At 42.7% G+C, this 27591-nt stretch overlaps 1 protein-coding gene across 1 annotated transcript in view; it reads left to right on the top strand.

Annotated features, from left to right (window-relative positions):
• ADAMTS14 (ADAM metallopeptidase with thrombospondin type 1 motif 14) overlaps positions 1 to 27591 on the top strand; it is a 95086-nt gene that overhangs the window by 31585 nt on the left and 35910 nt on the right. Inside the window, exon 6 of the mRNA XM_050959302.1 lies at positions 25536 to 25619. Coding sequence (XP_050815259.1) covers positions 25536 to 25619 — 84 coding nt within the window. The remainder of the gene's footprint in view (positions 1 to 25535; positions 25620 to 27591) is intronic.

Raw genomic sequence — 27591 nt, 5'->3', positions numbered from 1 at the left:
TATTTGGCCCCATGGCATTGTTTGAGAGTTTCTCCCTGCACATGAGACAATGTGGAAGAGTGCAGGATGGTTCCTTATATTGAGGATAACTCTCGCAGAAGTGTCAGTTCACCACTTTCACTTCCTTAATTTTAGGTTCAGCTTCAACACTGCAAGTAGGTGTGAAATTGCTAAAAAAAAATTTCTTTAAATATCTGTCCATCTGTGGGGTCATAAATTCAGAATTCACCACTGTAACTTTTGAGATTTGTAAGATTTGAAAAACGTACTAACCACCACTTGACTCCCGTAACATCAAGTTCATATAACCATAGTGTAATGTTGCATCTACCATGATTTGTCTCATGAATATTTATGAGCCAATCCAGAATGAGGCTAGTAGGGTTAAAATCAAAACAATCATGGCAGCTAATGTTATATTGCGACCTGTCTTTTGTGCCAGAATTAACATTTTCAACAGTGGGAACCAACGTTAAAGCTAAATATCAGAACTCTGGACAAACGCATGCTCAGTAGAGAAAGTGACCTGCACTTGAGAATAATATTTTGGGATGACAAACAATTAATAATTAATCCTTTCTTCTCATTCTCAAAATAGTCTTCCCCAGTGCGTGTAACTTTCTCCACCATTTTAAAATGCAATGTAATTAATTATCATGCAATAATAATAAGCTCATTCTGGCTTTTACCACAAGTCAAATGTAAATATAAAACTTAGGCTTGACTTGTATGTTTTTTTGTGTGCATCATCATCAAAGGCTAATTGCATTCATCAGGGCACATCATCTTTGTTTACCGTTTATCCCTCTTAACCTCTGTCATAAACAGATAGCTAAGGGTTAATGTCTCTTTCACCTGAAGCACCTGACCAGAGGACCAATCAGGAAACTGGATTTTTTCAACTTTGGGTGGAGGGAATTTTGTGTCAGAGTCTTTGTTGTCTGTCTGCCTGCTTTCTCTGAGCTTTGGAGAAGTAGTTCTGTTTTCTAATCTTCTGTTTCTAAGTGTAAGGACAAAGAGATCAGGTAGTAAGTTATATGGTTTCTTTTCTTTGGTATTTGCATGAATATAAGTGCTGGAGTGCTTTGATTTGTATTCTTTTTGAATAAGGCTGTTTATTCAATATTCTTTTAAGCAATTGACCCTCTGTTTTGTCACCTTAATACAGAGAGACCATTTGTATGTATTTTTCTTTCTTTTTTATATAAAGCTTTCTTTTAAGACCTGTTGAAGTTTTCTTTACTGGGAAATTTCAGGGAAATTGAGTCTGTACTCACCAGGGAATTGGTGGGAGGAAGAAATCAGGGGGGAGATCTGTGTGTTGGATTTGCTAGCCTGATTTTGCATTCCCTCTGGGTGAAGAGGAAAGTACTTTTTGTTTCCAGGACTGGGAACAGAGAGGGGGAGTCACTCTGTGTAGTTTCACAGAGCTTGTGTCTGTGTATCTCTCAGGAAGCACCTGGAGGGGGGAAGGGAAAAAGGATTATTTCCCTTTGTTGTGAGACTCACGGGATTTGGGTCTTGGGGTCCCCAGGGAAGGTTTTTCAGGGGGACCAGAGTGCCCCAAAACACTCTAATTTTTTGGGTGGTGGCAGCAAGTACCAGGTCCAAGCTGGTAGCTAAGCTTGGAGGTTTTCATGCTAACCCCCATATTTTGGACGCTAAGGTCCAAATCTGGGACTAAGGTTATGACATGGTGTAGCAGCGGTTGGGATATAGACAGAATCCAGAAGCCAGTAGGAATATTATATTTTTCTTTTCTCTGCTAAGGGCTTTTTAGCAGAGAGAAACAGTTTGGTTTTAAAAGGGAACCAGAGAGAATTTTTTTTTCTGCTCTCTCTGGCAGTTTGTGGCTTGCATCATAAGCAAGAAACCATTAAGGTGCTATTAAGAGTCTTTTGTCACACAATAGCACTCCCATTGAGAGTCATTACCAGCACTATATATATGCAAATAAAGTGGTTTTTCTAGTTTACGCTAGAGGAAGAAAAGGAGAAAAGCACTGTTGCTAGGCAGACTTCAGGAGGCAACAGAGAACCTGCAGTTCTGAAGATAAACACCGGAGGGCACCCCAACCCAAGAAAACAGGAATCATGACTTCTAAGGCAAAAATTGAGGCCGAAGAGCAAATCAAAGAAGCTGAACACAGGCGACAACTGGAAATAAAACAAAAGGAGATGGAGATGAAAGAAAGAGAAGAACAAATCAAACAGGCAGCACACAAAAGAAAACTAGAAGAAGAAGAGGTGGCCTACCGAAGGAAACAAGCAGAAGATGAGTTGGCCCACAGAAGGAAGCAAGAAGAAGAAGAGGCGGCCCACCGCCGAGACATGGAAAAACACCAAAAAGAAATGGAAAAACAACAAAAAGAAATGGAAAAACAACAAAAAGAGAATGAAGAGAAGGAAAAACAGAGAAAACATGAACTGGACTTGGCAAAAGCTGGGCTGCATGTGCCAGCCAACCCTAACAACCCGGCGCCAATTATTGCTCCACAGCACAGGAAATTTCCCACCTACAAGGCAGGTGATGACACCGAGGCCTTCTTGGAAAATTTTGAAAGAGCCTGTCTTGGGTACAACATCCCCGAAGACCAGTACATGGTAGAATTAAGGTCACAGCTCAGTGGACCTTTAGCAGAGGTGGCAGCTGAAATGCCTAAGCAGCAAATGAATGACTATAAACTTTTTCAAACCAAGGCCAGATACAGAATGGGGATAACCCCAGATCATGCCCGTCGGCGCTTCAGAACCCAAAAGTGGAAACCAGATTTGTCATTTCCCAAACACGCCTACTACGTTGCAAAAAACTATGAGGCCTGGATAACAGGAAACAAAGTTCAAACCTTGGAAGAACTGCACCTCCTCATACAAATGGAGCAGTTCTTGGATGGTGTTCCTGAAGACATCACACGGTACATACAAGATGGAAAACCCAAAGATCTCGCTGAGGCGGGGGAGATTGGAGCCAAATGGATGGAACTGGCAGAAAGCAAGAAAGCTACTGTCAAGGGGAACGAATACCCCAGGGGGCACACAGACCATAAACCCTACAACCGAGGACAGCCAAAGACCCCACATACCACCCAAGTAAAGCCACAGACACCCTACCCTTCCACCTCACCAGTCTCCAGTAACTCACCTCGGCCCAGTGACCCATCAGATGGAAGATGCTTTAAGTGTAATGAACTGGGACATATCAAGGCCAACTGTCCCAAGAACACCATGCGAGTGCAATTCATTACACCACCATCACCCCAAAGATCCCCAGGCCCGGATGCCTCTCAAATACCCTTGGAGCGAAGGGAAAATTTGAGAGTGGGCGGAAAGAAGGTTACTGCGTGGAGAGACACGGGGGCACAAGTGTCAGCTATCCACCAATCCTTCGTTGACCCCAAATTCATCAACCCAAAGGCCAAAGTTACAATTTACCCCTTCATGTCACAAGCTGTAGACTTGCCTACAGCTCAACTGCCTGTCCAGTACAAAGGCTGGTCAGGAATGTGGACTTTTGCAGTCTATGACAATTATCCTATCCCCATGCTACTGGGGGAAGACTTGGCCAACCAGGTGAGGCGGGCCAAGAGAGTGGGAATGGTTACACGTAGCCAAACCAGGCAAGCTTCCAGACCCATTCCTGTTCCTGAGCCGTCCACAGAGGCCCCGTCTGTGTTACCAGAGACCCAGACAGAGGTAGTGGACCCGGATTCCATGCCAACCACTGAAACAGCCACAGCATCTCCAGTCCCAGGCCCGGAACTGGAACAGCAATCAGCACCAGCAAGTGCAACCACATCTTCAAACTCAACGCCAGAGGGCGCCAGCGAGCCAGAACTGGCAGAAGCAACAGACAGCCATACCCAAAAGGCTCAGCCAGAGCCTGAAATACCCTCAGGTGCACCAGCGGAGAGCGGTTTACCAGCAACGGAAACAACCCCATCACCTACATTGCTTCCAGAGGGACCAAGCCCAAGTCCACAGTCTGAGGAAGAACGGGTGACCCCAGCCTCAAGGGAACAGTTCCAGACTGAGCAGGAAGCAGACGACAGCCTTCAGAAAGCTTGGGCGGCGGCCCGGAGCACCCCACCGCCTCTCAGCTCTTCTAATCGATCCCGGTTTGTTATAGACCAAGGACTTTTATACAAGGAAATTCTTTCTGGTGGACACCAGGAAGAATGGCAGCCGCAAAAACAGTTGGTGGTTCCAACTAAGTACCGGGGGAAGCTCTTAAGCTTAGCCCATGATCATCCCAGTGGCCATGCTGGGGTGAACAGAACCAAAGACCGGTTGGGGAAGTCCTTCCACTGGGAGGGGATGGGCAAGGACGTTGCCAAGTATGTCCGGTCTTGTGAGGTATGCCAAAGAGTGGGAAAGTCTCAAGACCAGGTCAAGGCCCCTCTCCAGCCACTCCCCATAATTGAGGTCCCATTTCAGCGAGTAGCTGTGGATATTCTGGGCCCTTTCCCAAAAAAGACGCCCAGAGGAAAGCAGTACGTACTGACTTTAGTGGACTTTGCTACCCGATGGCCAGAAGCAGTCGCTCTAGGCAACACCAGGGCTAACGCTGTGTGCCTGGCCCTAACAGACATCTTTGCCAGGGTAGGTTGGCCCTCTGACATCCTTACAGATTCAGGGTCTAATTTCCTGGCAGGGACCATGGAAAAACTGTGGGAAACTCATGGGGTGAATCACTTGGTTGCCACCCCGTACCACCATCAAACCAATGGCCTGGTGGAAAGGTTCAATGGAACTTTGGGGGCCATGATACGAAAATTCATCAACGAATTCTCCAATAATTGGGACCTAGTGTTGCAGCAGTTGCTGTTTGCCTACAGGGCTGTACCACATCCCAGTTTAGGGTTTTCACCATTTGAACTTGTGTATGACAACCTCACTTTGGGGAATAGATCGTGATGCATGCATAATATTTGAAAGGGGCCTCATCCCGCAGAGGAAAAGTCCAGAATGTGATCTGGCTCTGACACTAATTAAAATAAAAGGGAAGAGGTGTTTTGTTCTCACATGTAGTTTTTCAGAAAATTCTGTGGGTCACCTGTTTGGTTCTGATGGCACACTGGTTGGGAAACACTGCTCTACTGACACTGTCCTCATTGCAGGGAAATATTAGCAAGAATGGTGTTGTCTTTCTCTGCACGTATATAAACAATTCATGGTTTTGCAGAACTCTTGACAGGCTGGAGCTGGGGGCTTATGACCTAAACAAAAAGATCTGTATGAAAATCCCTATAGAGGTCTTGTGGATGATGGCTGCTGTCCAGAACACCTGTTTGACTGAGGGCACTGAAGTTGGGTGGGTGGGATGGGAGAAGGGGAGAGAACAAAAGTGTGGGGTTCATTCACATTACCTTCTTCAGCAAAAGCAGACTGAGAATGTCCTATTTGTTTTGGATGTTTCCAAGAGGGATAAAGAGAGAGAAATGTCACCTCCTTTTGCACCTCCCTGAAAACTGTCTGCCAAATCCCAGGAAATGCTGTGAAAACTGTTCTTCCGGAGTGAACAGAGAAGGGCCTATTGCATTTAGTTTTTTTTAATTATTGTTCCTATGTCACTTAGTTGTTTTTGAAAATCGTGCTCAGAGAGCAGCTATTCATGATGAAAATCAGGAGCTTCTCCCTCATTTCGTAGCTCCTCTCCATCAGTTCTGAGTAGCCTCTCCTGGTTTCCCCTGAACCCTACTCTAGAACTTCCCTCCTACTGACCTGTAAGAGTTTTCCTTTAACCATTTATTAACAAAAAAGAAAAATGTGCATATTCCAAAAGAGCTGGTTGACCTGGAAGACCAGTATTTATTTTACTACTAATCGTTCAAAGCATTTGCACTGTTGAGCATTTGGCACCTAAATAGCTGCAGATATGAGCAGTCGTCACAAATATGAGCAGTTGTCTCTCTCTCTCCCTCCTCCCTCTCTCTCCTCCTCCCTCAATCTTCCCTTCCCTTCCTCATTCCTTCCCTGGCTGAATGTCTCATGCTTGAACATAGTAGACGCAGTGTCTGTGCACCAGATAGGGCCTGAAGAGAAATTCCTTCTAACCCTGTTGTCTTTCCTGCTTTCTCGTTCGCTGCTTTGGTGTCTGGAAGCTAGAGACGTGGATTCTGTGCTGAAAGCCCTATTTCTTATAACTGGCTTCCCAAATGATGTCAGGTGGACCAGCTGAGATATACTGAGTAGTATCTGTACAGTTGGAAACTGGAGAATGAAAACAGCTATTCTTCCTTTCATGCATTTTCCCTTCCTCCCTGTTTCAATTCTTTTCTGCAGGGTCATGGAAAATGTTATGCAGGCATGACCAGTTCTGAAGTGACAAATCTATGAAGACTTTTCAAAATGTAGAAACCAAAACAGCATTAACTCACATTGCAACTGCTATGGTGCCAATCAGACTAGGGGTAAATTATCAGTGTGAGATGTAAGGATTTACTTATATGTCTCCCATTAATGTCAGTGTGAGTCAATCAGCTAGCTAAATTCCTAACACACCTGCTCGCTATTTAGCTCCTGAAGTCTGAATTTTAAGGCATATCAGTATAACGATAAAGAAATAGTAATGCTTCATGGTAATTTTTTTCTGTTAATTGCAATAAACATAGTTCTGACATGGATAGATTACTGTGAACCTACTGTACTGTGCAGTTCCTTAAGCATACCTAATTGGCATTATCATCCTCCATTGCTATCTTGCACTATTGTTTAACACTGTTGCCATCCCCAAATATACAAGTGGGTTTAAAATTATAGCGAGATTTAAATTTTAAAACAAGGTATGTGAAATTTTTTATTCTTGTGCATTCTCCTGATTTATTAAGCACTAAGGGTTTGTTCAATGCTGCACAAGACACAAATAAATATGAGACTCCTGCCCCCAGCGCTTAGAGCAGTGGGTCTTGAACTTTTTTACTGGCAACCCCTTTCACACAGGAAGCCTCTGAGTGTGACCCCACCCTTATAAATTAAAAACACTTTTTAATATATTTACCACCATTTTAAATGCTGGAGGCAAGTGGGATTTGGGGTGGAGGTTGACAGCTCATGACCCCCCATGTAATAATCTCGCAATCCCCTGCGGGGTCCCGAACCCCAGTTTGAGAACCCCTGGCTTAAAGGGTAAATAGACAAAGATAAAACTCAGAAATTCACTAAGAGCCCCTCAGCATGGTGGTAACTTAGGCCGTTATCCTGCAAACTCTTATGTACTTATTTAGCTTTATGCATGTGAATAATCCCATTGAGTTCACGTTAGACTAAGTTTAGACTACTTGCATATGCAAAGAATGTGGTTAATGTTTACAGGATCAGGGCCTTGGAGTGTTCACTATTATATCGTTTTACTCTGTGTTTGTTTTTATTTCAGGAAAGGTTTGGGGCTGTGTTTTACAGATATGGTTTAGCATTATGAGCTTTATATGGGAAATGAGTTTTTCAGAAAGAGACTCGAATAAAAAGAAGGCTAAGTATGAGGTGTACTGGACTAGAAAGGGTATTCCAGGCAGGTGGGGGAGAGGAACATGGAAGAAGGTACGAAGATGAGAGTGAGAGAGAAGGAAGCTAACAAAGCAGTGAAGCAGAGTGGTGAAAATCCAGTTCCTTCATTACTTACCTGACAGAACCTGAGTTTGGGATTCCATTTCTCCCCAGTAGCAGTTGATGACAGAGCTGGGAATAGCTTGAGAAGGCTGGGTATCTGTGTGGTCTTCAGCTGTTGCGGAGGAAATCTTGAATCTTGATCACGGAATTTGATAGATTCAGCATATGTGGGAAGATCCAATTTCCAGATAATTCATGTAAGGTGTAATTGCCCAGTCAAAGATCCTGTAACTGACCAGGGACTTTACATTGCTTACTACACTTTTATGAGCGCTCTGCATTTCAATTTTAAGCTAATAATATCCAGGTTTGCCTGAAAGTCCACATGCTTCTCACTGGATTTAACGTGAGAACTCTATAATGAGATCTTATTAAGCAACCCCCAAAGAGACCAGCAGAAGATGTTTACTTGTTCTTTAACAAAAGGTCAAATGGCTTTTAACTACTGCAAACACTGGAGCTACTTTAAAGTGGTGTCTTGAGAAGTTTGCTTAGTGGAGGTGGAATCCTCAGGGCAGCTTTCATGATTTTTTAAAATAACGTTTTCAGTTAAAGTGATCATTTTAGTTGACTGAGTGCACTTCTCTTCCTGAGGAGACATCAATGAATGTCAGAGCCTGGATGAGACTGAAATATTTGTAATATTTCCCTGAAACCTTAAAAGCCAATTTATCGGGGGCCCTTGACTTTGTCTCTGTGTGCTCAGTCATGGTAATAATTCTTTTGTTCTGTCACATCTGTAAAACACAGTTTGACTATGCAAATTGGTTTCATGTACCTAAATCCTGTCATTTGCATGCACAAGAATTGTAAATGCAAGTAAGTTTCTTATCTGTTCATGAACAGAGGTTGCGGTGAGGCCCCTTCGAAAATTTGCCCCGTTGAATTGTTTGTTAAATTATTCTGAAATCAGGCGGGGAAGGGGTTACATGCTCTGACACCTGTCTCTCACCACACTGCTGGTGTCACAGATGATGTCATTTTTTTCAGCTTGGGGGACAGCATGGGAAGCTCAGAATTGTCAGTTTTAATCAAAAGCTTTATTTTCAAACACATTTCATGGTTTATACGCAGCGGGGAATGCTTTTCACTGTGTGAATGTTCAGGATGCTGTCGGAGTGAAAGAGGGACAGCTGTCTTTTGAAATAAAGGGCCTGTTTGTGAGTTTAATGAGTTTGAAAGAAAAGATCTATAAAAGGGGAAAACATGACCCCATTGGGTAATATGCTAAATGAATAGTTTACCAAAGCATTTCCCTTCAAGGAGGCCTTTTTCTTTCCTTTCTTGCTTCTGGCTCTGATGCATCTCTTGCACTCAGTGGGCGATACTCACAGTTTAATGGACTCACCCGCTGGTTATCCATCATTGTCTGGGACCCCTCTGAGCCTTCTCGTCAAGCCAGTCCCCCACCATGTCATGATGTCACAAAGGGCTACAGGATATATATGGGAGGGGGAAGGTGTCTTGGTGTGGAGTTTTCCACATCACCTCCTTGCTTCCCTTTTACATACTGTTGTAGTAATTCCCTAAAGGACCGAATTCAGCAGAAAAAGGTTTTAAAATGTACTTGGTGAGCCAAAAGTGTGCCATGAGAATTACACAATATAGTCATAGTGAGAAGACAGGTCATAGCACTGACGAGACTGTCCTGGCACTGCGGACGGAACACAAGAGTGTGCTGGATGGTAACATTCCTCTATAATAGTTCTCTGTTTTTCCTTTTTTAAACTGAAAACACGTTAGTGGAATGTGCCGCATAGTCTGTGCTTTGTGGTCTGGAGGACACAGGGGATAGGAGGATGCTTAGGGGTTCGTTGGGAAGGAGTGCGCAAGAGGACGATGCCAGCGTCTATAAATCACAGGCTGACCAAGACCACACAATTGAGTACTAATCCCATTCGTTCAAGGCGAGGCTAAAGCGGAGAGGCTTGGCTGGTGTGCCACCAGGACTGTAACAAGGGAGGATTTAACGAGCTGGTAGCTCAACCATGGCAAGGCTGAAGTGCGGTATGACTAACTAGAAAGAGTGAGGCAGGCTCAGATGAGAGCCAAAACTCCTGGAGTTTTAAAATCTAAATATATCCTAGGTAAAGGGGTTAGACGAGCAATGAATTCAGAAGCTCATCAAGAAATTTTTGCAAAATTTAGAATCATCACAGCTCTTGGGAGGGCGTAAACTCAAGAATCTCAAGGTATTTTATGCCAGTGGAGGAGGACGGGACCATTTATTCAAGGTGTTTGTTAGGGATTTCTACTCACTGGTGCTTTTAAACTGAGATGCAGGAGCTAACTTGCCACAAATATTTTGAAAAATCTATTGCCAGATATCTACTCAACCCTTATGTAATGGAGGTGTATTCAGACATAAACCATCTTTAGTTTTTGACCAGATCCTGATTCTGAAAGTTCATAGCCTAAGAAGTACTTCTTATAACATATAAACAGAATTACATTTATTTATACCAGCAATTCTCAGGTCAGGATCAGGGCTCTTTCAGTGCTGCTTCAGCCCCATGCCGGGTCAGAGGCCGCTCTACCACTGTTTTGCCGTTTCACAGTAGTTAGCTATTCTCAGCCACTGAGGAGCAACTCCCCACCGCACCCCTCCCCTTTCTGCTTCTATCCCTTATGCAGAGTCTTTGGGCCAGGCCAGTTTGTAGGGGCTTGACACTGTATTGTTAACCGTGTTCATCTCCTTTACTGATGACACTACTGTGGCTGAACGCATCAGGGAACTGTCACACCAAATGCCATAATTCACAGATTGCTAATTGGTTGCCACAGATCTCTGACTCTGAGATAACATCCCTGACCTCTGAGTGAGCTCAGTTTCATCTTGCAACTCAGTCAGGTCTCTGAGGCACCAGTGGTCTGACCAACAAGAGAAATGTCCCTAAGACCTTTTCTGCCAGAGGTCAGGCTTGGTTAACAACCTGCACTAAGAAGAAAGAGACGCTACCTTTTAAGACACTGTCAGAAGGCTAATTAACGTTGTTTTGTTGTTACGTTGCTGATCAATTAGAGAACATTATCGTTTAAAATTGCGCAATGCTCCCTTATAATGTTGGTTGGCAGCCACTTGCTTTGCCCGCTGCTTGCAGGGAGAGCAGCCCGTTGCAGCTAGCTGGTGGGGGCTTGGAACCAGGGTGGACTGGCAGCCCCCATATCAGTTCCCCTAAGTTCCCTGTGTGGCAGCTGCCCAGAAGGCTATCAAGGGCTGGGCAATTCAGGTGTCTCTCCCCCCCATTTACACTAATTCTTATGGGGAAATTGGATTCGCTTAATATCATTTAGCTTAAAGTAGCATTTTTCAGGAACATAACTACAACGTTAAGTGAGAGTTACTGTATCTTTGCACAATTGGGCTGTAATGATAATAGCACTTCACCAGTGCAAAATATAAAGCCAACCAGGTTGCAGTAATATGTCTAATGGGACTACCCCTGGCAGAAGAGTACAGTAGAGGAAACGTAACACCAGCAGCCAGGCTGCACTGAGCCGTTAGCCTATCAGCCATGTTAAGTAGAATGGAGCTATATTTTTAGAGGAGGATGAAGGCAGGAAATTGCTGTGATTTGTGTTGTAACAGGTCCACAGTCCCCACAAGGCTGTGCACATGCCATTTTCTATCCGGCTTTGTTTGTCAGAGAACCTTTAGAAGAAGTTTTGTTTTGTTTTTAATTGATAGTCTCACATTGGCAATGTGAGCAGTGTCTCTTTAGGAAAGCTGTTCCCAAATCCATTTTAATTTTGATTTGCAGTGTGCGCCTTGGTTTCTCTACTCAAAAGATATCTTTCCTTGTCTTGTGCTGGGAGAGATATGCATTATATATAAAGAGCCTCTCTGTAAGATAGAGGTGCATAAACATGCCAGTACTTTATTCCTGATGGCTTTACCAGCATGAGACTCTCTTCTTCAAACAGCTATTAATTCTGGAGGTTGTAATGATGGTAAGGTGCATTCTCCTTTCCTGTGATGCACCCGTTAGCAGTTACTGCTTGGAGCCTCGTTGCTGAAGTGAGTGACATAATTTTAATGCAGGGCTTGTAGGTGTCAGTCTAAAAAGGGTTGGTGTCCTGATGCAGTACAAGCTTTTTGTGACAGTGATAGATACGTACATTGCTGGTGCCTTCGTGTCCTATTGCTATAGTAAGGATGTTTCACCAAGAAGGAATCATATTAGAAGTTCAAAACACTATTTCTGCACAGGACACAGAAGCACTTACCAAAGAAACAGTGAAAGTAGACAACCTTCCAATCCATATCTCAACGTACCCAGAGGTCCTGTTTCAAGGTCAGTGAAGCTGTGATAATTATTCAGCAAGGAAAATTAAGATTAAACCATGATCTTGTGGCCAACTGTGGGGGCCCCTCTGGGCTGCTTTGAATTGCACCAGGCAGCCAACAGTCCAGGGCTATTGCAGCCGCTGGGCATTGCTGGAGTACAGGAGCCCCGTCTCATCCTGGCCATGCTCCCTTTTGGCCAGCCTATGCTGTGAGGGTGTAACAGAGTATCAGCTATGCTTTATGCCAGCAGGGGTTTTCTTCAGGTCAGGGGAATCCTCAGCTGGCAGTTTAAGCTGGCTCCTGACCAGAGCAGTTTTGAGAATCAGGACTAGTATCTTCATCTCAGCCAGTATCAGCCAGACCTGAGAATCAGGCCCAATATATTTGCTATGACTCATTGAATGAGTGTGTCATGCATTCCAAAACAAACAGGCTGGAGGCTCTGAAACTGCACTACAGAAATCCAGACAGAGGGAGAGAGAGAAGGCTCTGAGAACCTTCACCAAATAAACTCCCCAGCATTGGGCTTTCCAGACCTTGGGAAGAAAAAAGCTATTTTCCCACATGATCCTCTGCTTAAGGAATTTAGGCTGCTCTCTGTGAGCCTGTTGGCTTTCATTAGGAGGGCCCACTAGTTCCTGCCACCTTAATCTGATTAGAGGGGGAAATTCCTTCCCATCAGGTTCTCACACTGAGCCAGGTTCAATCTGTAACAGTTACCATTTGGCATTAACGAGGTGTCCTGATTATCCAGTGTCCCAAATGCTGGTTTTGAAAGTAAATGGAGCCGTAAGAGGGAGGAGTTGGGAGATAGTCATGTATAGTCCATAGGCTTTATTGTCAGCTTGGTATTTGCTGAGCTTGGTACAGCACTGCTGCAGTTAAGGTTCTGTCAGCGTCTCCTTTATCATGATCTAGTGGTCAACTGAGGGACACTGCAGGCAGTTCTAAATTGCACCAGGCATACCCTTTATTATGAATTCACTCCCAGATCAAACTTACTGATAAATCGGTAGTCACTTGCTTATTTACTTTATTTAGTTGCAGATAATGGGAAAAAGTAGGGTGGTGGATTTTTGTTTGGCTTTGGGAGTTAGATGAAACACCTTATCTCCCCTGATTTGATTGCCTCTTTGTTCTGTTCTGACGGATTCCTCTTTGTGTGTGTATGTGCATGCGTGCGTTTATTTGGGGAGTGTGGATGATTTTCTTTTTAAACAGCTGAGTTACTTAAATACTGAAAAGTTAAAAGTACCAGAGATGACCACCATTGTACATCTGTGGAAAATTTGGAAAACACAAAATTTCAAGCTACAAATGGATTTTGAAAACTGATCTGTGGTGGAAGAAAAGTTGGACTTCTGAAATTTTGTGAAAAACAAAATTTGGAGGGACTCCAAAACCAGATGATTTGAAGAGAAAACATTGTTAATTTTTTTCTACCTGTTTGACACTGCACTAGGGACTCCATGGGAGCAAGTTGTAAATGGACAAGGAACAACTACTGACACTTAGAAATCCCGTATGTTTTGTAGCTCATGGAGAAATCAGGATAGACAGGAGATCAGATTAGATGATCTAATGGTCTGTTCTGGCCTTAAACTCTATCAGACTGTGAAATAGTTATGAATATTGACTATGACCTCTGATAATATAAACTCAGTCCTGGAAATTCCTCTTGCAACAGGATTTGTTAGACTGTTATAGGTCATGCTCATCTTCCATGGGTTTGTACAGGAGTCAGTCATATTTTCAAAAGAGCTCAGCACCTCACAAATCCCATTGTTCTCAATGCTCCCATAATGTCCCTGAAAAATTGTGCAGTGCTGAATATGAGGGGGAAAGTCCTCTCTGAGCCCCAAAGATGATTGACCAACTTACACGCAGAAGCTTGAGATTTGATCACCCTCAGGATCTTTGCAGAACTGTGTAGCTACAAATTTAAATTTTCCGTGCATGCACGTATTACACAATTAGAGCCAGATTTACAACAGAGCACCCAGCAGCTCCGTGACTCACTTGTCTTACAGCATGATCCTCCAAGAATAATAGTGTGGAATATCTGGTAGTACATATCCCTCTTTCTCATCTTCCTTCCATTTCCTTCTTCTCCCACAATTGTCTTCCTCTTACCAGCCTCTTTTTAAAGCATTTTCTCCAACAAAGAACTTAGTATAAAGTTAATTGTATAACTGAGATAAATTAGCTACGTATACATCCTATATATGTCCAGAATGTTGTCATCTAGAGATAAGTATTTGATTATCTGTATTGTTTTAAAGCTCCTACTTTGTAAAGTTTGTTGCCTGTGGGAAAAATAATATTAGAATTCCTGTTACTAAAACATTAGCATTTTCAGTGGCTATGCAGTTTGTGTGAGAGAGGCACTGTATGGTGTGGGATTCCTGGGGGTGGGAATTAAGACTATATCTAACACTATTTGAGGGACAGAGGAGAGGAAGTGTTTTGTACCCAGCTTTGCTTTTCAATCTGTTGTCATTCCTTTGAGCTCATGAAGAGGGAATTAACCAATTAAGACTGGGACTCTGAGATTCTAAAGCCGAGACATGGGAAACGTGATTTTAGGATTAAAGAATAATGCAGAGGAGTTGTTTCCTCCTTTTACCCCAGCATCACCATCCCATTCACCGTCTGCTGCTGCTACCAGGGTTCATATCATAGCAGTGGGATTTGGCCATCCCTCTAAATCCTTCTGAATTTCTGAAAGGTAGTGGGATGAGAATGGCCCGTGCTGGGAGGTGAAAGGATGGAAGGTTGTCAGCTTTTTCCCCCCTTCATACCCTTCCCCCAGTGGGGCAGGAACTTCATCCTGTTCATTATATGAGGATTTTTTGTTATATGTGTGTGTGCATCTTTAATCCCTTTAAGGAGATTTCATGGGGAACATTGTCACATAAAGGGTGTCATTTTGCTTTCTCCTCTGGAGTTCCCACCAGCATTTGTCCACTCACGCTTATATTTTTAATGATCAGGCTGGGCCCCACTCTGACAAAAGAAGAAAGGGGATTGCACTCAATACAGAAAATTGTTGGCTGTGGCTCCATAAATGGATATTAGCGTATATGGGCTGGAGCACGATTGCTTAATAAACTGCTCTTGAAGAAGCTTGAATAGCAAGGAATAGGAATTAGGGGGAGGATTTGGGGTTTGCATTCAGGTTCTGATTTGGAGGGAAGGTTCAGGTACAACAAGAACCCACAGAGAAATCAAACAGATAAAACTATATTCTAAAAATACGACCTAACTCAAAGCAACCAGCCATGTTCAGGCAGAGGAGCCTAAGTGTGCTATGTGGCACAAGACCATAATGGCTAGGAGCAAATATTGGCAGCCAGGGAGCTACAGTAACTGCAGCCAAAGGGAATAGGAAAAATAAAGAGTAAGGAGGGTGAATTTATAACAGAGAAAACAAAAGGACATGGTAAAAAGCTTGATTCTGTTACTGTTTTGAACAAGCGTAGAGTAGGAGCCCTGTGGGACTCCGCAGCAGCAATCCCTGGTCTGTTATCAGATTTCAGACTCCTGCTCCCTTTTGATTGTCGCCAGGCGTTATAAGGAACACAGCCAGAATCCTTCAGTGGAATTGGAATTTCCACTCTCCTAATCTGGGAGACGGTCCCATCTCGCCCAACTTTCAGGCCACACTGGTTCCCTGTAAGTGCCCTTCAATTAGATTTTGGGGAGTCATCACTCAGTTTGGTTCTGATTTTGGAAGTTAAACACCCTTTTCATTTGCGTTCATTCCAGCATTTGATTTGACAGGTGATTAGAGGATTTACCCAGAGAGGAATCAGTGATACTATATTTCTCAACACAGCACGGGAATGAATTGAAGATGAGGTGCAAAGTGATCCACTCAGGAGGCTGGATTTAGTTTTTATTCTAGGTTCTGAAACTTGCCTGCAAAGCTAATCCTGGGCATTCTTTCTCTCTGTGCAGAACCAATTCTGGATGCTTTGTGCTCACAGAACTAATCTGGGCATGTTATCCACCTGCAGAACTGAGACAGTAGGCAGAGTAGAACCAGTATCATTAGATACAAAGATAGTGTAGCTACAACAGGAATTCTGCCTTCACCAAGTTGCAGGAAGAAGGATTTTCATTTTCTACTTCTGTGTAGTGGGGTGGGCAGGTAGACAAAGATTTCTTTCACTGGAACCAAACTGCAGCCTAGGAATTTTCCTATTGGTGTTTTCTCACCAATGCTCTGCATCTACCTATTAAGAAAACCTGGGTGATAAGATATTTCCAATGAATTTGCTTGACAGTACAAAGTTACTAAGTATTTTCCTATTGTTTTGGGTTGCTAAGGAAACCTCCTGACTCAGAGTTCTGCTAGAGGAGTGACTTACATCCTACCATTCTGTCAAGCATTTAATTGTTTGTAAGTTCTCAGCAAAACAGAACTTTAGTGAAGCCTTATTTAGAGGTTTTAGAAAATGCAAACTACTTTTAGGTGGAGATTATGTTTAAGAGAAAAGGTTTTCCTCTGGAAGAATCTTGGTGGAGAAACAACTACAATCCACAGGAAGGTTTCTAACTCTGGAAAGGGGATTGCCACATTGGGGAAATTCTTTAGAACAGACTTGCACTTTCATGTATTACAATTTTCCTTGACAGTCTTATACAAGATATTGGTGTTTTAATGAGGAACATTACCCTCCTCAGGCCATTTTAATTTTTTGCCTCGATCAGTCACAATGATAGATTTCTGAGATCACAGTTATTTCCATGGTTGTGATATCAAAAGTCAAGTATTATTGTGAATACTTTGAAGGGCCAACTAGCTGAATGTGGTACTATATTGAGAGGGAGAAAGCTCTTATTCAAACACACATCTTCAGCCATGACAGGGTCAATACAGAATGTCAAAGCATTATGCTTTAGGCATAACTGGTTTACAAATTTGCTTCAGCATGAAAAGTCCCTTTTTAAAGCTGACATTGGGTCAAGAAGGGACAACTTGGTACAGTAACTAAGCACAGTGTCTGGGAGCCATCACTACAATAGCATTATTAGGAAGACTTGTTGCAAACAGCAGGGACAGTGTTAATCATAGTAGTACAACTGTGTGAAGGACTCTTAAGGTATGAGCTACTGTTTTTATTTTAAAAATTCATATACAGAGAAACTTGTCCTAAGTGGCAACCAGCAAAAATCATTTAGCCAGTTCTGTGCCATGTGGAGAATTCATTTACATTAGGGGTATTCCGTAGTGGGCAAATCCAGCAGGGTGGAAGCCACTCGCAGCGTAAAGGGGTCATAACATAACTTTCAACAGGCTTCTTTTTTATGTTATAAAATGGTTAACAGAGGGGGTTGCCTCTTCGGATATGAGGCTCTTCACACATTTGTTGTTTTGTTGAGGAGCCGTATTGTGTAGTGGGTAGAGATTGGTGCTAAAGCTAGGAAGTCCTGACTTGCAGTGCAGTCGTGGACAAATCACTTAATTGTTCTGTGCCTCGGTTTTCCCATCTGTAAAATCTGGATAATTACACTTACCTAACTTACAGAAATGTTTGGAAAGCGACTTAGTTTGTGTGGCACCCAAAAATGTAAGGTGCTGTCTCGTATTAGCTCTGAGTATACTTAGTAAAGTAAGTAGTGCTTTTGCCCCCGCCCTTAAAGCTCCAGAAAAGATTTTTCACAAGTCCATATTGGCATGGAAATTGAGGCAGAAGTTAATTTGAGAGGAGCTTGTCAAGCTGAATCTGAGATCTGGGATTTAGAAATGTCAGTGATTTTGCTCATTTGGAAAATTCCATTTTTTTTTGTCAAGTCATTGCTCAAAGATAGTGAAGTCTAGAAACTGCAAATTTGTTTTGTTGTCATGCAGACCTCTGGTGCCTCTTGCCATGATTACATATTAGTGATATGCGCTGTTTTTGGGCAAGTACTCACTGTGAATTAGGAGCATCAGAATGACCCATGGTATGTGGCAGAATTGTAAGATTCACCTCCAGAACTAGCCAGACTCAGAAAGGACCTGATGGAACTGGCAAGTTTATCAAGTGACTGACAGGAGAAGTGGTATCCAGTATTTTAATGTTCACTTTCTTGTTTTACTGTACCAGCATCATCCACCATGTCAGCACAGTCCTAGGAGCTTTGATGTTACCTACTGCTATACAGCCAGCCAGGGTCATACAGATTGATTTTTCATGCTATTGGGCACCTAAATCATAGGTAGACTCTAGGAATTAGCAATAATGTTGGTGATAAATTTGTTTATTAAATAGACATGTTGGTTTTGGAGGGTATTCCTCATCATAGCATTATGAGGGCTGGGTATATAAACTATCTGATAAGTCTGATAATAAGAGTTTCACGCCAGCTGTTTTCATGTAGCCGGTCCCTTTAACAGATCCATTTGCTGAGCAGGTATTTGCACAGAGGGATTTTCTTTTAAGACATTGACCAGCTAATGGTATCAGCAGAGGGCATGAAGAGTCATCCCATTCACTTAATGCTCCTCACATAGCAATGAAAATATTCTCTGGGGCTTGCTCCTAGAAACAAGTGCACAGAAGGTTTCCATCTGCAGTAGCCGCTCTGCTTTTCTACTCAGTGCAGGCTTGAGTGTGTTCCAGGATATTCCAGTATCTGTGTAACTGTATCTTTCCCATTGATTAGAAAGGAAAGCGTATAACAGCATCTCCTGCAAAGTAAGAGTGGCCAAGGATTCCCTCCCCGCCCCCTTCCCCTTCTGTCCCCTTCAACTTCAATCTAACTTGAAATCATAAGTGTATATGGCAAAGGATTAATCATCTTTGAGTTGTGGAGACAAGGGAAGGGATTTATTTCATGTGGTGGAGAGAAACAAACTGCTACCAATTGGCAGATTTAACCTAAAGTTTTTCATGATGTTGGGTTACAGCTTCTCCCTTCTCTTCTCCACCCCCCCTCCCAAATTCTTGCTGCCCATCCTCTCTCCTTGCCCTCATTCTTACCTCCTCTCCACTCCAGCCAAGTCTAACCCAGTTGAGGGGGTGGCGTAAGCTGCCAGAATGCTTCTTAAGGCACTTCAGGTCAGAGCTGTCAGGTTCATAGAGGAGCTGGCATTTGGTGTGCTTTTGAAGCTCTGCCAGCTTTTCTCTAACTCAACAGGCACTTTAGCCCGAGGGCAGGAGGAGCTGGCCCTGTGCTGGCGTTTCTCCTAGAAACTCTTCCTGATTGGGGTTGGGCTCATCACACCAGAAAGCAACGCACCCCTGTGCTTCTTGCCAGTGCAGAAACTTTTGATTTTGTTCAATCAATTATATAAAAAATATGCTATGCAGTTTACCCCTTGGGCAATGCTAATCCACATGTGGGTTTTTTAAAATTAACCTGTGAAAGTCATATTAGTTTCTATCAGATATGGATCCTTTAGTTTCCTACTAAAGTGTTGTAGAAACGACCCTGATCTGTATCTAGTGGTAGAGAATTAGATTTCTGCTTCAGCACCTATGTACATAAAAGGTAGGAGCTACTAGCAACAGTCATCTGGGGGAGACATTGGACTGAAGTTCTTTCTGCACATAACTGTCCAGGTGGGAGTTAAAGATCCCAAGACATTGCTTTAAAAAAAAAGTAGGGATGAAATTCCCTCTCTCAGTAAAATAGTTTCCAGCGTCCTACTTTTACATAATCTATTTTTGAGCCTGTAATGGCTACAAACATTCCCATAAGCATTGTGCTACTCTAGATGAAGTTTGAATTCATTGCTTTGTGAAACACATTTGAGATCTATCTGAACTTAGTATGAAATGTGTCATACTAACTCCAGTTCTTTTCTACTTCCCTGTGCTGCTGGAGGGTCCCATTGGAAAATGAAAGGGTCTGAGGGGGAAGGGCAGGCTCAGACTCAGTCTGCCCTGGCAGTGAGCTATGCGGAGGAGGGGGATGGCATTAGTACCCTGCGGCAGCAGTTGCTGCAGGGATTGGAAGCATGGAGCTGCTCTATTCCAGGCCGGGAAGGGGCACTCAGGGGAGCACAGGGGGGCGGCAGGTGGGGCGGGGGGGAGATCACCTGAGTTATAAATATCTCTGTGCCAGCCAGTGGCTTTTTTTTTTTTTTTCCTTTTTGTCCACCACTTTCTGCTCTCTTTGGCTTTGTATGCCTGAGGCAAGCGAGGCACTTGCCTCACCCTGGTTACGGCACTGATTATGATGATGAATATGCTAGAAATTCCAAGATGGATAAATAATTACTTATAACCCTCAGAGACCCAAGCTTTCTTTTTCCAGTAAGAAAGAATAAGCAAGTAATTACTAAAATATTTCATTATTTTTACAAAATATACTTCAGAAGGCTTACTAATATGCTATGAAATACTATCACAACTCCACTGAGCTACATTTGCTGAATACATGATCAGAAAACATTTTGTGATGTGTTATCCTTGCTATTTTGTTGGGCTTGTTTGCTTGCTTACTGCACTTGCTGAATAAGGGCCCACTTGTGCAAACTTTGCTTGCTTGTGTGTAGTCAGTCTCACAGGAAACACTGAGACAAATCGTAAGAGTAAGGGCTGCAGGCCCAGGCCCTAAATGTCTAAGGCGATTTGCAGCTTGTTGCATGTGAGGAGACTGTATAAATGCACAGACAGTCCCATTGACTTTAATTGTGTCTGCCTGTGCACAATAAGTTGCAGGATCGGGGCTTAAATTACTCCTTTGCAAACATCAGTAATTCTTAGTACCTGTATTAATCCCTAGAGAGATTTAGCCAAGTTGCACTGTATTCAAAATTGACTTACACTCCAGCTTTTAATTACTGATGTCATTTCAAATACAAAATAAGTACACCTCTACCCCGTTATAATGCCACCCCATATAACACGAATTCGGATATAACGCGGTAAAGCAGCGCTCTGGGGGCGAGGCGGTGAGGCAGCATGCTCTGGCGGATCAAATCAAGTTTGATATAACGCGGTTTCACTTATATCGCGGTAAGATTTTTTGGCTCCCGAGGACAGCGTTATATCGAGGTAGAGGTGTATATACATTCTAGGTTCCATACATTAAAAAGTATTAATGTAGTCTGGAAAATTGCAATTCTGGCTTCATACAATGTCTCTATGAATTTTTAAAGAATCCACAACTTTAGCCATCAAAACAGAAAAGTCCCATAAATTTGGATGACATATTTAAAATATTCTTATAGTCTGGACATTTATGGAAGAGTAAAGGAAAAATATTTCTCTTTTGGATGAAATAAGGAAACTATTTAAGTTAACTTACCATTTTTACTGACATACTGTACATTTTTTTACTGACTGTAACTGACAGATTTAAATATATTTCCTGATAGTTGGCAATCCAGTTCACCTTTTGCTTAAATCTGTGATGACTCCAGCTTTTGTATTTCCAGTGGTTTAGTTAGGAGACTGAGGAACTAGCAAAAAACAACTCTGATAGCTTTGGAACCCTTCCTACCTCCACTCCAGCTGTGTGCCCCATAGCAGTGCTAACCTGATCAGCATTTGAAAAAGTCAAGTCTGATGTTATAAAAATCAAAATATTTTAGAGACCAGTTTTTCTGCCAAATTCACATCTGTTTTGTGGGTGGTTGAGGGCCACAGATGTCTCTCTTGCTTTTGTATATATTTTGTCACTGGAGCTGCATGCACAGACTAGATTTCTTGGCATCTGTGCAAGTGTTTTGCTTAGTGGCTGACTTCATTAACAAAACCATTTTAAAGAACATTTTCAGTATTTCAGACTTTATTCTCTCCACTTTTCAGACAACCTCCTTTGTGTTTCCACCAGGATAGTTGGTTTGAATGTACTACATCTCCCAAAAGCCACTAGTGTGTTAGGGAAATTGTACTGGGATGGAAGTTACCACTGCTGGCAGATGTAGTTCATTAGTCTAAAATTTTATTTTGGGCATCTGTTTACTGTAGGCAGGGCCGGCTCCAGGCATCAGGTCAGCAAGCAGGTGCTTGGGGCAGCCAAGGGGAAGGGGCGGCAGGTCGGGCTCTTTGGCGGCAATTTGTTGGCGGGTCCCTCGGTCCCTCTCGGAGGGAAGGACCTGCCGCTGAATTGCCACCAAAGAAGAAAGCGGTGTGGTGGAGCAGTCGACGATCATGGCTTCTTTTTATTTTTTCCCGCCACTTGGGGTGGCAAAAACCCTGGAGCTGGCCCTGATCGTAGGACTCTCCAATAGCTTCCAAAAGAAAGGACAGAGTAGGCTATTGAAGAGAATAACAGTAGCAGGGTTTATAAAAAAAATCTTCAGATCCAGCCCTGTGAAGTCTGCAAGATTCGAGCTTCGTGATAATTTTTGTTAGGCCAGATAATAAATTGACACATTCTCTCACACAGAGATTATTTCATGAGATAAATAGACACAGAGAGTACCTGCACATGTTAGCGGTCCTTTCTACTGCAATGACCTAGTTCCTATGCCCCTAAAGCTGTCCCATATCCTCTTGCTCAGTAAAATACTGCAAGAAAACCCTTTCTTGAATTATGGAGGGCAAGGACCAGTGGGAATAGCAGTAAGAATTCAGACCCTGGATTTGTCCCTCTTAAAGGTGACCTGCAAAGAATAAACCTTGGCTTTGTCCCTTTTCTCCATGATGTGCAATGAAGGTTTGAAGGCCAAGCTCTTTAAAAGTGACTAGTGATTTTTTGGTGCCCAACCTGAGACAATTTACAGGGGCCTGATTATCAGAGACAGGGGAGGCACTGCTCAGCACTTTCTGAATAGTGGGGTCTTTTAATGTGTCTCCAATAGGGCACCCAAAAACTGAGAGATCCCAAATCACTCGAGACTCTTGAAAATGTTGGCTGATTTTTTAAATTATTATTTCCTGCTTGTATTTACCTTAGAAATTCAAAGAATGTCAAGTCTTTCCCTCTCTGTTTTTGTTGGAGGCATCTGATATGTTTTAAGACTTTTATTAAACTTTAACTGTAAGGTGCTGGGTGTTATATCTTAAGTAACAGATATTTTCTTCTGGCCATTTATAGTACATGATGAGTGAAATAGGTGTTAACAGAAAAAAAAAAACCTCTAAACAAATAGTTGTAAACAGTCTGAATAAAAATAACTTCCTCTCACTCAGTCAGTTTTCATCTGCTTGTTATATGTGATGTCATGATCCTACTAGTTCTCAAGCTGTCCAGAGGGTCTTCCAGGAAAAGCAGGATAGACAAGACCTGAATTTCTGCTTTTAAACATGTGTGGAAGAAAAGTTTTTTTGAAGCTGATGGAAAAGACCCTTGCAAGGCTCCTTTATACATCCTTGAAAGGGGGAATAAAATGGCACAAATCCATTTTTTTTCATTTGCAGGTTACCTTTAACTATAAATGTTAACACATCTTTTGTTCTTCCTGATGCTTCGTAAAGAGGTCCTGTCCTTTAAAAATGTATTTGTCTTTTCATTTGGATTCCTCCTTGGCATGCGTAGGTCAGATTTATAGCTGATGTGGGCTTTCAGATGACTAATTCACTCAGCTTGATAAGATCTTGTATCTCTCTCTGAAATGCCATTTTTCTCCTTAAAATGTGAGGATATTAGAACATGAAACAGTTCCTTCCACTGGATGAGTTCAGACTCTCCACTGTTAATAACCACTCATTGCAGGATGATCTGAGGTTGATGCAAGTGCCATGGGAAATCTAGCAGTTCTGGACTCAGTTGACGATAACAGGGATATCATCAGACAGCAAAGCGCCCAATAATTTGGAAATTTTGCTTTTTAAAAATGGACCATTTATTAAAAAAAGAAAGACACTAACTCTGCACTGAGCCATGCATGACTTTGTATATCAGAATGAGAGTGAGGAAAGGAGCAGGAGTGGTTTTAAGCAAGGCTTTGGGACCAGTGTTTAAGTGTCACTATGGAGACTGTTCAAACAGAGTATGTGTAGATGTGTGTCTGTGTTTAAATATTTATTTGGTGTTACATCTTTTGAAGAGAGTCTGTCTCTTGCCCTGTATGGAGACAAACAGCCCACTATGTTCCAGAACTGAAAGGCGATTTCATGTGGGTTATGTGATAGGCACCCCGGAAAGGAAGGATATTCTACCCTTGTCATCCTGCCGTCAGTTTTGCTTTACAGTGTTTTTTTTCAAATGAAGCAAGGGAAGATTATTTTAACCATTTCCTGCTCCTGTGAGGCATGTGAGTTAGGACTTCATAAGATGAATGCATAGCAAACATGAGAAAGGAAGGGAAGGGCGAAGAGCTGGGAGGAGAGAGAAGGTGAAGTGGTCTGGAGAGACCTCACAGAATGAATCAGAACAGATTGAATTCAGTCTGCTTTGTTCAAGGACAGGGCGAGGAAGGAGCTTGTGTACTGAAGGGGGCGGTGAGAGAGAGAAGGGCATTGAATCACATCTGGCAAGTTTCCTTTGTCTCTGTATTATCTTCTGGTGTCTCTGGGACATTTCTGTCAGCTGCCCCTCAAAAAGAACCTCTGATAGGATCTCTTGGCAGTGGCAGAAAGACAATTGTGCCAGCTGGAAGACAGACTCTGAAAGCTATTTATCGGAGGCTTTTCCTGATTTTTTTTTTTTTTTTTTTTTTTTTTTGCTATGGATGATGGTGTGAAGTGCTTTTGGAGGGCTGGGGTTTGGGCAGTGATGTATCAAAGCAATAATGTACATCTAAAGCATTGAATGGATGTCCACCTAGTTGAATTGCTGGATTTGCAAAACTTTCCACACCCTGCATAGCCATTGACGGTCCATGGTGTGGACAAGGACCTGCATCCAGCATACTTTTGTCTCCTTCGATTGAGAGTGATATGGGGTGTCTCCTTTATGAGACTACACCCCCAGTAGTGGGCTAGTGTCAGTAGCTACTTATCAAGTACAATGTGTTTTTCTTCAAGGAGTAGCAACAAAGCCCTTTTGGAGAGGGAACCACCACAGTGCAGGATGATTGCGTTGTGTTCCCCAAGAGAGTTTTAAAATGGATGTAATCAGAGCCACAGATAGAAATACCTGCTTCATAAGAACTGTTACACTGCATCCTCAGAACTGGGATACTACATAAGTCCTTCCCCCAGACCAGAACTACTACATCAAATAGCAAACCCTCTACATGTAGGGGCAGGAGGAGCTCGGAACAAAGACCTAGTTAATACACTAGTGGTCTTGTGAGGGGAAAGTAGGGTACAGCTGGCACTGCTGCTTTCAGTGTTTGGAAATTAAAGAACATGCTACTCCACCACACAAGGGTGGAGTAAATCCTGGAGGTATTACTCAGCAGGGAATCTCTTGACTGTGACCAGAGACTCCCATGCGATAAAAGAGGTTAACACGCTGAAATAGGGCTTGAACTTTCAGAGAGATACTGCTTATACCAGCTCTACCTGGAAAGGGATCAGCAGTTACTGTAAGTGTTATTTTCAAGTGTTGAAGAAGCAATTACAAGAGAGACAAAATATTATACTGCTTTTTAAAGATGTTATCCGACAGTGTCTCCTCTTAGTGTTCCACTGCACCTTTTTAGATCAATAGTCACATGAAGAAAGCTAGCAGATATTCTGTACTGTTGTAGGATCTGGAGAGGTTTGCCTGTTGTTATAGGCATGAGGACATTTCAAAAGCCAGTGTTTTTTTAAACAGTAGGGTTATTTTTAACTTTTTATTTTCTATTTTCTTTTTTTTTTTCTTAGGTGGATGAAATTTACCACGACGAGTCCTTGGGGGTTCACATTAACATTGTCCTGGTCAGAATGATCATGGTGGGCTACAGACAGGTAAATACAGGGCTGGAGTGAGAAGATGCTATCTAGGGGAAAGGGATGGTCACAATATACAGCATGCTGAGGCTTGGGCTGAGGGATGCAATGAGCTTCCAGACTGGGTTATGTCTATAAAAACGACACCTTCAGCTAACTTCCCCGTCTGTCTGCACCCCCTGCTTTCAGATTGGTGTATATGTCTGGGGAGATAACTCAGGATTCAGTCTAGTTATATATTAGTGTTTGCATTAGAGATCCTCTTCCACACAGCCAATCTTCTCCTTGAGCTAATCCTCTGTGCAGATGTATGTAGTATCAAAATCTGTTCCGTAGAAATGATTGGGATCTCACAGGGTCAGCAATCAGCTTTGTAGCTTCAGCACAGGACCTGCTAGGGTGGAAAAACAAAGGAACAAATGCTTTACTTTAAACACAAATACAATTATTGTTGTTAAAAATAGTGTGCAGTGTGGTGAATTTGCACAGGGCTTTACAAACAGTAAGGCAAGTTCCCTGCTCTGAAGAGCTATTTTTGATCTTTTGCTAAAGTGTGAAAGGCAAATAGATTTCTGTTTAAATATGAAATATTAGTTCCATTCCCTCTGTAAGCAGCTGTCACATGCTGTGGCTTTGCCAGACTGAAACAAAACTACCTTGAATCTCTCTCAGATTCACGTGAGACTTGTGAAATTCCTAGACTCCAAAGATTTTCCTTCTATAGAAGGCAGACATGAGGACATCTCTGCCTTACAGTACCCCTGTGTTTTTGATTGAGAAATCTTACCCTTCCCCCGCTGCTGCTGCTGCTGACTCCAGCTCTGAGCTGGCTTGGGAAGGGGTAGGGCAGGAGGGTTAATCTCTCAGTAATTAACATCTTATTTGGTTAACTGAGGTTAATTATTGGTTGCAGGGATTTTGTCACACCACAGCGCAGAGAAGCAGCTTTCTGGACTGGTTCTGTGGCGTTTGGGTTTTATTTTGCTATAGCTGCACTTATTTTGAGCTCTTCACCAAGACAAAGAGCAGTGTGGAGGGGGCATGTAATAGCAGTAAGAGTCTGTCATACTACTTCTCCAAAGCTCAGAGAAAGCAGGCAGCCAGAAAACAAAGACACAGACACTCAATTCCCTCCACCCAAAGTTGAAAAAATCCGGTTTCCTGATTGGTCCTCTGGTCAGGTGCTTCAGGTGAAAGAGACATTAACCCTTAGCTATCTGTTTATGACAGAGTCAAGGGATAATACTCCCCTGTCGCCCTTCAGAAGGGAATTAAGTGCACAGCAACAGTCTGGTGTAGTGTCTACTAGCACTAATAATTAGCACTTACATAAGCCCCAAATCAGGAAAATGTTGCTATTCAGGACAGGACTTACGCACATGCTCAAGTCCCACTGAATTCCAGTGAAGCATATGCTTAAGTGCTCTGGTGATTATGCATACACAATTAAATGCTTTCCCAAATTGGGGCCTTCATGATTCACCTCTTCAAAGCAGAGGACAAGTGTTAACTAATCCTCACAATAGTCCATCAGGTAACTATTTTAATTCCTATTTTACAAATGGAGAAACCAGAACACAGAAAGGTTAGGTGAACTGCCCTAGGACACACGGTGAATCAGTGTCAGGGCCAGGATTGGAGTCAGGCTTAGTTTGGTGCTCAGTCCACTGGAGAACATTGCCTCTCATGAGTCTCATATGCTCAAATCCTGATTTTGTCACTTTTTTGCTGTGTGATTTTAGACCACTCTGTGCCTATTTCCCTATCTGTAAATAGAATATTTAAATCACAGGGCTGGTCAGCTGATGTGGAACACTGAGATCCTCTCATTAAAGTGCTATAACGTACAGCATAAGACCAAAGTGTTGTGATGATGCTAACAAAATGGCATACAAAGCTTTCTCTGAGGAGTCTGTCATAAACAGATTGTTAAGGGTTAATGTCTCTTGTACCTGTAAAGGGTTACAAGCAGGGAACAGGACACCTGACC

This window comes from Gopherus flavomarginatus, chromosome 6 (genome assembly GCF_025201925.1).
Source record: "Gopherus flavomarginatus isolate rGopFla2 chromosome 6, rGopFla2.mat.asm, whole genome shotgun sequence".
Lineage (NCBI taxonomy): Eukaryota > Metazoa > Chordata > Testudines > Testudinidae > Gopherus > Gopherus flavomarginatus.
Note: the sequence above shows the minus strand (reverse complement) of the source record. Positions and strands in the feature narration are given on the sequence as shown.